General features: G+C 38.3%; 1 protein-coding gene across 3 annotated transcripts in view; it reads left to right on the forward strand.

Annotated features, from left to right (window-relative positions):
• Positions 1 to 13,942, forward strand: part of CCDC30 (coiled-coil domain containing 30) — a 170,036-nt gene that overhangs the window by 16,497 nt on the left and 139,597 nt on the right. For all 3 annotated transcript variants that reach the window (XM_060020491.1, XM_060020474.1, XM_060020480.1), the window contains exons 4-6: positions 1,879 to 1,999; positions 6,207 to 6,397; positions 13,599 to 13,688. In XM_060020491.1, coding sequence (XP_059876474.1) covers positions 1,879 to 1,999; positions 6,207 to 6,397; positions 13,599 to 13,688 — 402 coding nt within the window. The remainder of the gene's footprint in view (positions 1 to 1,878; positions 2,000 to 6,206; positions 6,398 to 13,598; positions 13,689 to 13,942) is intronic.

The following is a 13,942-nucleotide window of genomic DNA, read 5'->3' on the forward strand; positions in this document are numbered from 1 at the left end:
AGAGATGACTAGTTGACTATCCAAATAGGTCTGCTCAACGTGCTTTCATTATCTTGGTAAATTCATCCTTGTATCAATAACCAACCCTCTAGCTGACTCTCCTCCTAGTAGGCTTAGAAACCTGATTAGTCAGTGTACTGTGAGTGGATCTGCTTCTCAAAGGTGACCTTGTGTTGACCAAACTCACAGAGAAGTTTGTAGAAAAATAGATACTAGCTTTTTAGTTGACAGTGAGAAATATAACTGCCAAAGGAACCAGACACATGTATCCGTGACTGATGCCTTTTTTCCCTACAGGCACACTACATAGGAAGCCAAATTTTAATCAAATGTCTACTTGCTGAACAAATGATTCTAATTTTTTAGAGCACTAGTAGCTAAGATAGCCAGATTTACACCATAAAGCTATTCATACCTGCCCTTATTTCTGGACCTGTTACATCCTAGAACCAGGGTACCTAGCCCTTAGATGAGCAGATAATGGCACGTTTTGACTCTTTAATCACTCTTTTTGATGTGTCCAGTATTGATCAACCTACTTTCTTATAATATAAGCTACTTTCTTTAAATGAGTTAATAAAATTTTCTCAGGTTGCTTGCAGATCACTGTGTTGTGTTTTGACAGCTCAGCTCAGCTAACTTGTTGATTTTTAAATTTAACTCTTAGAGGGCAGTTTGATTTCCAAACTCTTAAAGAAGAGTATAGCTCCTTTAGAACAAAAGCAGGATAGCATAGTAGACCATGAACTTTAACATTAGGCAGTTGGGGGTGAAAAATTGCCTTTGGCACTGACTCTCTGTGTAACCTTGGGCAAGTTACTCAACTTCTTTGAGCTTGAAATTTCTCTTCCGAAAGTTGGAGATGATAACAGCTCCTTCAAAAGGATTTGTGAGGTTTACACATATTAACGTGTAGAAAACATTTCACATACATACTTGGCACCCAGCAAGTATTCAATAAATTATAACTGTTATTATTAGAAATAGGTAGTATTGTTCCTGCCATTTTAAAGAGGAGGAAACTGAAGCATACCAGGGAGTGATAAAGTTGGACTGCAGTTCTGTGTTCCTTCTACTATATCATTCAGCTTTTTGTTCATATTCTGAGCAGTTGTCCCGGAAAAAGGCTTCAACACAGTTCAGCAAAATGCAGTTATTTTGGTAGTCTCCTTCTAAGCAATTTGGCACAGTAAGAGCTCAGGCTCTGGCTCTGGCCCACCTCAGTGTGAAGTCCGGCTCCCCGCTTTCCGCTTTGCTTGACAACACAAGTCCGTCAGCCTCTCTCAACCGCCCTCACCTATGAAGTGGGAGATAACAGTGTCACAGGGTTGTGGTGAAAACTCAATATTTGATGTCCTTAACATAGTACCGGGAGCATATAGTTAGCTTTCAATCTATTATTATTAGCCACATAAAAGTGCCTTTTGTGAAGCTGTCATATTAATCAGAAACTATTTTTAAAGAATACCCAATAGTTTATTTTAATACAAGCTCCTATTAGCATTTAAGACATCTTAATCATGAGTTTTGCTTAAGATATAAAATACTGTGTCGATACTTCTCTGTTCCTGAGTATCATGACCATATTTCCTAAACCATAGATAAGGAGACTTGATTTGAAACCTGATTTGTTAATGGAAAAAAATATCAGCGATTGTGACTGTCCCAGAAATTTGTGGTGATGTGTCATCCTATCTGTGGGAAACAGTGTCTGATAACATATGACAGCTGGAAGGAAGTTTAGGGAGAGAGACCCACACTTAAGCCAAGTTGAATTTTCTGTTTATTTCTTAGATTATAAACATTGATAGTATGGTGATCTCTTAATGGCTCTTTCACTTCATAGACTTGTAAGAAAATGTATTCTTTTCTTCTTAGGTAGAAAATTATGCAAACCGTGTCTGTAACTTACCAGAGGAGCAGGAAGCATTTTCTCATGGTTACGAAAAGGAAAGCAAGCAGCCTAGACATGAGTTTAAAGGGCTCCAACTCAAACCGGGTAATTTTTCCTTTTGTAAACATGTAAATTTTAATTTTTTCCCTAATTCTAATAATTAGCATGAGACAATTACAGAAAATTTGGGAAATGTGTAAAAGTAGAAGGAAGGAAAAAAAATTACGACATATCCTCCACCTCAAGAAAAGTACTTGTAGGGCTTCTCTGGTGGGGCAGTGTTTAAGAATCCGCCTGCCAATGCAGGGGACACGGGTTCGAGCCCTGGTCCAGGAAGATCCCACATGCCACAGAGCAACTAAGCCCGTGTGCCACAACTGCTGAGCCTGCGCTCTAGAGCACGCGAGCCACAATTTCTGAAGCTCACGTGCCTATAGTCCGTGCTTTGCAACCAGAGAAGCCCCCACAATGAGAAGCCCGTGCACCACAAGGAAGAATAGCCCCCCGTGCACCACAAGGAAGAATAGCCCCCCGCTCTTGGCAACTAGAGAAAGCCTGCGCGCAACAACGAAGACCCAACACAGCCAAAAATAAATAAATAAATAAAGTTATAAAAAAGAAAGAAAAGTACTTGTAATGTTTTAGGTGTATTTTCTGCCTGTCTTTTTAAGGTATGCATTCTGAAATATTCTCAAATGTGTGTGAGAGATTACAGAGTGGTGATTTTCTTTAATGTCGATTACAGCACTTACCACACTATGTCCTAACTACCTGTGTCAGCGCTTCTGGGGCAGAGATCTCATTCTAGTCTTCCTGGTTTCCGTGTTTTCGACAGCACCGGCCTCGTAAAGTACCTAGCATGTCAAGGGCTCAGGAAATGTTTGTTAAGTGCTCCAAAGCTACAAGGGAAGATACAGATAGGACCTCTTTAGAATACTGTATTTGTTTAACTCCATAAATTAGATATTATTATGATATATGGTCAGTGATTATTTACATTTGCCACACATTTATGATTTTCTTCGCTCAGCATTTTTCCTTGCATCTCAGATATCCCATTTGGGATCATTGTCCTTTTTTCATTTTAGAACTTCCTTTCATAATGGTCTGTTGATGGAAGGTTTTTCTGTATTTTGAATCTCAGGTGCAGAGAAAATTGAGCTAATCACAGGACATAATTCATATGTACTACACTCGGGTTTCATTTTTTTCCCCTTTCTTGTTATCCATTGGATAATTGAGTTTTCTTCTTCTGGCTCAAAAGCTTGCATTCTAGTTTTGTTCATATGGTGGTTGCATTTTAAGAGTTTTAAAAATTTCTTCTGACATTTTTAGTTGTTCTCGGCAGCAGGGCTGTTCAGGGCTCTAATCTGCCATACTGTAAGAAGCAGAAGCTACTCTATGCCCTGCTCCTAACGTAAATTAGCTCGTGAAGGATTGGGAAGTAGGGGAGTGATGTCACTATAATGTGGAAGTTCACATGTAATTTTCCCCGGCATGTTAGTGATTTGGGCTGCCAGCAAGCCTTGGAGTTTATACATAAAGCCCGTTCATCCCATGTTCCTCTTCTGGGCTGTTTGGCCACATGTTTTGTCTTGGAAGTGCTTATTGCAAAGATATTACTAATCTTTTGCGTTTTGCCTTTGTTTCCAACTCTGCAGACTCAGCTCCTTCATTAGCTCACCTTTACAGTAAACCTGATTTTTTAAAAGAATACAGAGTCCTATATTTGCTATAGTATTCCTCTATTTTTTAGGAATTTGACACATCTGTTTAAATCTACCAGTATAATATTAGGATTGTCAGTGTTTTTTATAGCACTCTAGCTACACAATGACAAAGGTTTTGAGTGCTCTATGCCAACCTTTTTTCCATAAACCTCATTATTTTTAGAGAGCAGTTTTGCGAAATACAAGTTTACTTGTTTGTTTTAGGAACACATACCTCAATCACATCAGAAATGCTTCTGTAATTAAAAGATGTCTTTTGAAGGTGGAGCTAACATGATTTGGTAATGGATTTCATGTTGGTGGGAGAAAAGGAGAGAAATCACTGGTGACCCAAAGCTTTTTGGCCTGAGCAGTTGAAATATTGGAGTTCCTAACTACTCAGATGGGGGATACCATGGGAGGTCCTATTTGGGGAACACCGTAAAGAGTTTGCTTTTGGACATCTACATTGGATGTGAATATTAGGCATCCAAGTGGAAAGGTCAGGTAGGCAATTTTGTATATGTTTGGAACGCAATGTGAACTCGAGATATAAATTTGGGGGTCATCAGCATATAGCAAATATCTAAAGCCTTAGGACTGTAGGAGATAACCTAGGGAGTAAAAAGAAGAAGATTCAGAGCTGGGCCCTAGGTCATTCCAGTGTTTAGAGGTTGGAAAGGTAAGAAATCAGCAAAGGAGTCTGAGAAGGAGTGGCATGAAAGGTAGGAGGAAACCTAGCAGAGTGTGGTGTCCCATAAGAGAAATGATGGAAGTGTTTTAAGAAAAGGAAGGGAACAATTGGGTCAAATACCATTGATAGGCTATGTGGAGTGAGGACAGGTGATTGACCATTGGGTTTGGTCACATGGGGGTCATTGTGACTTTGAGGAGAGCTGTTTCTGTGGAGGGGTGGATATGAAAGCCACTGGAGTGAATTCAGGAAAGAATGGTAGGAGAATGGGAGGGGACGTGGCTGTGGTTGATCCTTTCTTTTTTTTTTTTTTTTTTTTTTGATCCTTTCTTGAAGTTGTGCTGCAAAGAGAAATGACGAAATGGTGGAGGAACTGGAGGGCGTTATGACTTTGAAGAAAAACTTTTGTTGTTTTCATCACTGTTGTTTTTAATGGGAGATGTTATACCATGTCTCTAAGATGATTAGTTGGGAAGAAAGCTCCATGAGGCAATAGAGATAAGAGTCAACTGCAGGAGTTTTATCTTTGAGAGGAGAGGGAATGGGATCCAGTGTACAAGGGGGGGAGGGGGGCGGGGGTGGTGCTGGTCTTAGGAGCCAAGGGTAGTTTGTTACATCTCACAAGAGGGAAGAGTGCGGGGGAGCTGGCAGATTTGGTAGGGGAGCTTGTGGAAGCTCTCTTCAGAGTGCTTCTCTTTTCTCGGTGAAATAAGAAGTAGGGTATTCGGGCTTCCCCGGTGGTGCAGTGGTCGAGAGTCCGCCTGCCGATGCAGGGGACACGGGTTCGTGCCCCGGTCCGGGAAGATCCTACATGCCGCGGAGTGGTTGGGCCCGTGAGCCATGGCCGCTGAGCCTGCGCGTCCAGAGCCTGTGCTCCGCAACGGGAGAGGCCACAACAGTGAGAGGCCCGCGTACCAAAAAAAAAGTAGGGTATTCAGGTGAGAGTGAGGATGGGGAAGGAGGTATTAGAGATATGATGAGGGAGAGGGATGAAACAAGCAGGGGAATGTAGGAGGATTGCTGGGCAGCAGTAAGGGCTCACTTGAGGTTAGTAGTCGTGAGTTTGAAATGAAACCTCTCAGCACTACCTGTGCCGTTTTCTGTAGCCCCATCCAGCTTCTGGAGTGTGCTGGTGAAGAGCTGGATTTAAACAGGTTGGAGTTTTGTCACCAAGTGTAATGGAAGGAAAGAGGGGCAAGAGAGTTGTGAATGTTTTCAAGGGAGTGATTGTAATGATGGACTATAGAATCTAAGCTGGGTAAGTGAGAACAGGAATGGGATAAGGAACACTGAAAAGTGTTTAAAGTCAATGGATGATAGTTTCCAGTATGGTCAAAAATTACTGAAATTGAGCTGCTAGTGCATAAGAAGGGATGAATGGAGGATAAGATGTTAGAAATTGAAGCTAGGGAGAAGTTACAGAAACTATAGAGGCTAATGACCAGGTCTAGGGAATTACTGTGGAGTAGGTGGCTGAGTGGGATAGAGGACTAGATCTTTGGAAGTTAGCTGGTAAAGGAACTGAAAAGCCAGGGGACTGGAATAATCATCTACCTGAATATTGAAATCATCGAGAATGTTGGCAGGATTAGTTGAGTGACTGTGGACAAGTTCCTTGGTTTCTTGGTGCCTGAGCCCTCATTTCTTAAAAGGGAAAATCATGGTTCCTACTTCACTGGGTTGTTGTAAAGATTAAATAAGATAGATTTATCTCAAATGCTTAGTACAATACCTGCCACATAGTAAGCACTCACTAAAACAATACACTTTAAAGTTATGCAAGAACAAATTTTAAACTTCTGCAAGTAGTAAGAATATCTACGGCTTTTGAGAACCTTTTCCCACTACTTTTTAGTTATTTGCCTGCATTTCTTTTAACAATTGTGTTTCTGATGTTTCTTCCTAACAGAAGTGCAAATAAAGGAGGTCGAAATATTGTATCAAGAAGGCTTGTCTGAAATAGCTCTGAGCAGCCCTAGTGAACAGATTGCACACTTACTCATGGAAAGAAGTACACTCTTGAGGAAACTGGAACGAGGGGATCCCAAACCAGAATCACAAAGATGTCTGAGCAGTAACCTACAGAAAGAATTTCCCCAGGTATTCAAAATTAACTGGGTAATTGAGTAAGAGACAGGCTAGTTGAAAACTGCATTTGTTCATTTAACCATTCATACATTAAACTATCAGGAAGCCAGTTTTGATAACGCTTAAGAATATAGGCTTTGGGCTTCCCTGGTGGCGCAGTGGTTGAGAGTCCGCCTGCCAATGCAGGGAACATGGGTTTGTGCCCCGGTCCGGGAAGATCCCACATGCCGCGGAGCGGCTGGGCCCGTGAGCCATGGCCGCTGAGCCTGCGCGTCCGGAGCCTGTGCTCCACAACGGGAGAGGCCACAACAGTGAGAGGCCCGCGTACCGCAAAAAAAAAAAAAAAAAAAAAAAAAGAGTATAGGCTTTGGGTTTAAATGGACCTCCTCTACCACTTGTTAGCAGTATGTCCTTGAACAAGTTGCTTAACTTTTGTGAGCCTCAATTTCTATAAAATCTGGGAGCAACTGAACTACTCCACAAGGTGATCATGAAAATGAAATAATATACATAAAGCTCTAGAATTGTACCTCACATGTCAATTAGCTTTATTGTTATTATTTATTGAGAACTTACCATGTGCCAGGCTTCGTGCTAGTGGATGTAGGAACAAAGTCAAATTAGAAATAATTTGGACTTGCAAGGAACTTACAAGCTAATGAAGGAAAGAAAGAAACCAGTGGTTATAATTCAGTGTGGAAAGCTCTGTGATAAAGTGAAAACTCGGGGGGGGCGCTGAGTCAGTATGGGTAGAAAAGGCTTCCAGCAGAGGTAATGTTGAGGACCATTTTGAAAGCTGAGTGTTAGCTGGATGAAGAAGATGGGAAAGACATTTCTGGCAGAGGAAACAATGTATAATACGTACTGGTTCATGTGAGTCAATGCTGAGAAATGTGCCTGGAGATATTTTCAGAAACCACTTCATGGTGAGACTCATATACTAAGCTAGAGAGTTTGGAATCAGTACCCAACAGTGTTCCTGGAGCATACTGGAGGCATAAAAATATTTTGAATGTACAAATGACTAACTGTTATAGTTGGTCTGGAGAGTCACTAAATGATTTTAAGAGGAGAGTAACATGATCTGATTTGTGTTTTAGAAAAATCACTGTGGTCACAGTAGAGGGGTGGATTGGATAGGGACCAGATTGGAAGCCGGGATTTCAGGGGATGTTAACAAATAATTAATTAAAGAATGAGAACCAAAAACAAGGCTCAGAGTGTAATACAGAAGGGAAGAAGGAGTTATGAAGGAGATGGAATCTATAAAACAAATTGGACACTGTGGAGGTGAAGTCTGGGATGCCCCTAAGGCTATCTACCCAGTCACTACTAAGTCATAGTTTTACCACTAATGGACAGAAAGAATTAAAACAGATATACTACAAAGGGTTTTTGTTATTATACAATGTAATTCATAAAATGTGTCACATTCCCAGTTATATTTTGTTTAAGCTAATGTTGTAATTTACCTGAGCATAAAGTAATCAGTAGAGTCACTTTTTTGTAGAAATTGACAAGCCGATTCAAAAATTGATAAGGAAATGCAAAGGAACTAGAATAGCCAAAACAACTTTGAAAAAGAAGAACTAGTTGGAAGATACACACTTCCTGCTTTCAAGACTTACCACAAAACTGCAGTAATCAAGAAAGTGCAGTATTGGTATAAAGGCAGATATATAGATCAATGGAACAGAATAAGGAGTCTAGAAATAGACCCACACCTACATGGTAAATTGATTTTCAACACAGGTGCCAAGGTAATTTAATGGGGAAAAGATACACTTTTCAACAAACAATGCTGGCACAATTGGATAGACATATGCAAAAAAACAAAAACAAAACCCTCAACTCTATTGAGGTTCCCTTCCCCACTGGTAAAGGAGGGAGTCCCTACTCTAAACACTATGAGATAGCCAAATACATGACACCCAACCTTGAACAGAGATGATTGATAGTTTATTAGTCAGATAGACTCATAGCCCAGGGAGGACACTGCCTGTCATGCAGGGCCACAGGGGTTGTACTCAGGAATGGAGTGAACCCATAGGGGCCATGGGAGACAGACTTTATAGTACCAATAGGATGAGGTGCCCCCTAGTTCTCATGGGAGGATATGACTGGCTTGTTTAAAAAATTCCATGGGTTGGCAGTGAAATGGCAGCCATTAGGCTGAGGACTGGATAAAATATAGCTGTTCTGGCTGATAAGGGCACTAGCTGGGTGGAGAATCTTTCCCGTTGGATGGGGGCATATCTGGCAAAAGCAAGGGAATTCATGCTTAGGCTTTTGGTGCACTGTGAGTTACAAGGGTGTCAAGGTAACACATGAAAGTTTAGACCTTACAACACATTTGTCCTATATCATATACAAAAATTAACTCAAAATGGTTCATAGATCATGTAGGAGATAAAATTTACAGAAGAAAATCTTAGTTACCTTGGGTTTGGCAAGATTTTTATAAGACAGGAAAAGAAAAAACATTGGACTTCATAAAAGTTCAGAACATTTGCTCTTCAAAAGACAAAAATAAAAGAGCAAGCCACAGAAGGGAGATAATTTTTTAAAAAATATATCCAACAAAAGCTTTGTATCTAAATATATAAATAAATCTTATAACTCAACAATAATAACACATACAACCCAACTAAAAACTGGTCAAAAGACTTAAAAAGTGACTGCACTGAAGGACATATACAAATGGTAAATAACACATGAAAAGATGCTTAACTTCATTTATTATTAGGAAAACACAGAAATTACAATGAAGTAATTTATTATGAGGTAACTATTAATGTATCAATGAATGGCAAAATTTAAGACTAACCATATCGAGTGTTGGTGACAATGTGGAGCAACTGGAATTCCCTTATCCTACTGATGGGAATATAAAATGATACAACCACTTGTGGAAACTAGTTTAGCATTGCCTTAAAAAGTCAAACACATACTTATCACATAACCCTGCCATTCCACTCCTAGGAATATACCCAAGAGAAATGAAAAAATGTGCCCACATAAAGACATACATGTTACAGCAACTTTAATTGTAGTGGCCCTAAACTAGAATCAACTCAAATGTTCATCAAAAGGTAAATGTATAGATCCATAGAATGGAATATTACTTGGTAATAAAAAAGGATAAATATACAACAAAACAGATAAATTTCAAAATAATAGTCTAAGTGAAATAAGCCAGACCAAAAAGAGTACATAGTCTATGATTCCATTTGTATAAAATAGTAGAAAATGCAAACTAATATATAGTAACAGAAACAGATCAGTGGTTGCCTGGGGACAATGTTAGGGGAGGAATGAATTATAAGGAAGTGTAGGAAACTTTTAAGGGTGATGAATATTTTCATTATCTTTATTGTGGTATTGGTTTCATGGATGGATACATGTAAAAAAATATGTACACTGTAAATATGTGCAGTTATTGTATATCAGTTATACCTTTAAAAAGATTTTTTTAAAAGATTTTTCAGGGCTTCCGTGATGGCACAGTGGTTGAGAGTCCGCCTGCCGATGCAGGGGACACGGGTTCATGTCTCGGTCCAGGAGGATCCCATATGCCGCGGAGCGGCTGGGCCCGTGAGCCATGGCCGCTGAGCCTGCGCAACCGGAGCCTGTGCTCCGCAACAGGAGAGGCCACAACAGTGAGAGGCCCATGTGTTGCCAAAAAAAAAGATTTTTCAAAGATCTTATTATGAAATGTAACTTGTAAAAATTTCATTGCCTCCCTAGGTTTGTGTGTGTATATATATATATATTTTTAATTAATTAATTTATTTATTATTTTTGGCTGAGTTGGGTCTTCATCGCTGCACGTGGGCTTTCTCTAGTTGTGGCGAGCGGGGGCTACTCTTCGTTGTGTTGTGTGGGCTTCTCATTGCGGTGGCTTCTCTTGTTAAGGAGCACAGGCTCTAGGGGCGTGGGCTTCAGTAGTTGTGGCACATGGGCTTCATTGCTCCGCGGCATGTGGGATCTCCCTGGACCAGGCCTCAAACCTGTGTCCCCTGCATTGGCAGGCATATTCTTAGCCACTGAAGTCCCCCTAGGTATATTTTAATAGGCCAATACTGAATCAACCTGTGCATAAAGTAGATGAGAGAGTCATTCCAACCAAAGTGAGGCCACATAAAGTGACACGGAAGTTGAAGAATTTTGCAAGGCCTGATCTATACACTAATTACATTTTACCTAACATTTGTTTTTTGTTGGTTTTCTGACTTAATACAGGCACATAGTAGAAACAGATTCAAGCAGTATAAAATTGAATGAAAAATGAATTTTCTCACCCCAAATCCTCAGTTCCATATTCCTAAACTACCACTGCTGACAATTTTTTATTTATCTTTCCAGAAAATTTTCATTCTCTTAAAATACAAATTATGTTCCATTGTGCATATTGTTTTCACTTTCTGTATTAGTGTATATAGATTTGCCTTAGTCTGTTTGACAACATATATTCTTTTGAATGGATGTATCAAAATTTATTTAATCACTTTATTGTTGCATGGGGCAGAGGACAAAGGGATGACATTTAATGCCAAGAATAATCAAAGATTTAGAAAAACACATTTTATTGTGGAATATAACAGCATATATGCAGAAAAATGATAAAACTTAAAAAATACAGTTTGACAAATAGTTATGGAACAAACACCCATGTACCCATTGGTCCTGTGAGGAATACAACATTGCCAAATTCCTAGAAGCTTCCTTTTCTTATCACAACTCCCTTCCTCCCCACAAAGGTGTGCCTCCCTAAATAATATATATAGTAGTTTAGTTTTGTCTGTTTTTGAACATTACATACAAGGAATCAACTTTGGGAATTGCTTTTTTGTAAAACATTATGTTTGTATTATTTATTTTTAATTAGCTTGTCATTACTATGTATCATTCCATCATGTGAATATATGGCATGAGACTATCCATACTAAGTTGTTTTGGGTTGTTTCCAATTTATATCTATTATGAATGTAATATAATCTGTCAGTTATGCTGCTATGAATATTCTTATATATGTGCATGCACTTGTGTAAGGTATATACCCAGGAGTAGATTTAGGGAGTTATAGAGTATGTAGATCTTCAGCTTTACCAGATAATGTCAAACTGTCTCCTTAAGTAGTGGTACCAATTTATACTGGCACCAATAAATAGTGTATGAGAGTGCCTTTGTTCCTCATCAACACTTGATGTTGTCAGACTTTTAAATTTTTGCTAAACTACTGGGTGCATAATGATACCTCATATTGGTTTTAATTAGCATTTCCCTGATTAGTAGTGAACTTAGTATGATTGTCATTTGGATTTCCCATTTTATTAGTGTTTATTCAGGTCTTTTGTCCATTTAAAAACAGAGTTGTCTTTTTCTTACTGATTTACAGGAATTCTCTATGTTCTGGTTTCAAGTCTTTTATTGATTATGTGTATCATAAATACTTCTTTTTCCACTTTGTGGTTTGTCTTTTTAATATTCTTAATAGTGTCTTTTAATGAATGGAAGTTCTTAACTTTAATGTAGTTCAGTTTATCAATCATTTGTCTTATGGTTAGTGTTTTTCTGTCTTGTAATCCTTGCTTTCTGGGATTTTGATTTTTGCTTTTATTGAATCTATAAATCAATTTAAGAGGAATTGATTATCTTAAATTATTGATATCATTTGTGATCATGGACAGTCTTTCCATTTATTTTTTAATGTATATAAACAAAGTTTTATAATTTTCCCTACAAAATCTTGCACATTTTTTTAATATTTATTGCTAGGTACTTCATATTTTGGGGTACTATTAATGCTATATTTATTAAGAATTTAATCTTCTAATGATTGCTAGTATTAAAAGTATAATTATTTTTATATATTGACTATACCTACCAATGTTGCTAAAATTTCTCATCTTAATAATTTATTTGAAGATTTAAAATTTTTTCTGCCTGTACAGTCCTATCTGGGAATAATGATACTTTTGTTTCTTCCTTTCCAATTTGATTCCTTTTAATTCTTTTATTTACCTTACTATACTGGCTAGGATCTCCAGTATTATCTTGAATAGGAGACATACTTGTCTGGTTAATGATATTAGAGAAAAAGTATTCAGTGGTATGATGTTTGATTAAGGGTTGGGTTTTTTTTAATGATACCCTTTGCCAGGTTAAGAAAGTTCTCTTTTATTCCTAGTTTGTTAAGAGCTTTTATTAGGAATTAATGTTGACTTTATAAAATGTTTTTTCTATAGCCATTGAGATAATGAAGTAATTTAGAACTTTCATCTGTTAATGTGAGAATTTCATTGATTAATTTTTCTAATGTCTTGCGTTCCTGGGATAAATCCAACTTGTTCATGATTTGTTATCCTTTCTAAATATTATAGATTCAGTTTGATAAAATTTTGTTTACGTTTTTCTATCTATGTTTATGAGTGAGGTTGCCCTGTGAGTTTTCTTTTTGTATTATCGTTGTCAGGCTTTAATATCAAGGTCTGGCTAGCCAGTGTTAGCCAACCTTTTTTTCATTATTGCCTCCATAATGACACTTTTTAAAGTTTCTTTTATTTTGTTTGTTTGTTTAATTTATTTTATTTTTGGCTGCGTTGGGTCTTCCTTGCTGTGCTTGGGCTTTTCTATAGTTGCGGCGAGTGGGGGCTACTCTTCATTGCAGTGCACAGGCTTCTCATTGCAGTGGCTTCTCTTGTTGCGAAGCACGGGCTCTAGGCGCACAGGCTCAGTAGTTGTGGCTTGTGGGCTGTAGAGAGCAGGCTCAGTAGTTGTGGTGCATGGGCTTAGTTGCTCCACGGCATGTGGGATCTTCCCAGACCAGGGCTCGAACCTGTGTCCCCTGCATTGGCAGGCGGATTCTTAACCACTATGCCACCAGGGAAACCCAATAATGACACTTCTTAGATAATTTTTTCTGTCTCTCTCCCATGAAATTTTAATGGCACTGATATAAAGTAATTCTATTTTTGTACTGTAGGCATCTGCACTTTGTACTTGAAAGGGTAAGATTTTTCCCCCCATAGAAATCAGTTTGCACTCCCTTGGGGGCAATATTGTCTCATTGAGAATGCATGGTCTCGCTTCATAAAATGGATTGGACTGTGCTCCCTCTTCTTTTACGTGGTTATTTTTTAAAATTTAAATGACATTTTTATTCATGAAGCTGATTGATGTAATTTTCATTCACCTCTTAATATTTACTTAGGAGAAATCTGAACAAACTCACCAGCCTCTGCAAAGGGAACATCAGAAACATCAAGAACTTGTGCATCAGTCTAAACACAGTCTGAGTGAGGTAAGAAAAAATTACAATCTTTTCTTAATAATAGTAGCTAGTTACAGGTTAGCTTTTACCTTGGAAGTATTTTGTTTGAATATATTAAAATGTACAAATCCATGCTAAAAGATATCAGTTGTGCATAAGAGTATTATAAACACATCACAAAAATTTGGGAAGAAGAAAAAAGTCAATCACCCATTTAACACAATAGCTGATTTTTATTGAATGTATCAAAACTTAAACAATCAATGTGTGTTATGTCCTTTGAA

Source organism: Delphinus delphis, chromosome 1 (assembly GCF_949987515.2).
Source record: "Delphinus delphis chromosome 1, mDelDel1.2, whole genome shotgun sequence".
Classification (NCBI taxonomy): domain Eukaryota; kingdom Metazoa; phylum Chordata; class Mammalia; order Artiodactyla; family Delphinidae; genus Delphinus; species Delphinus delphis.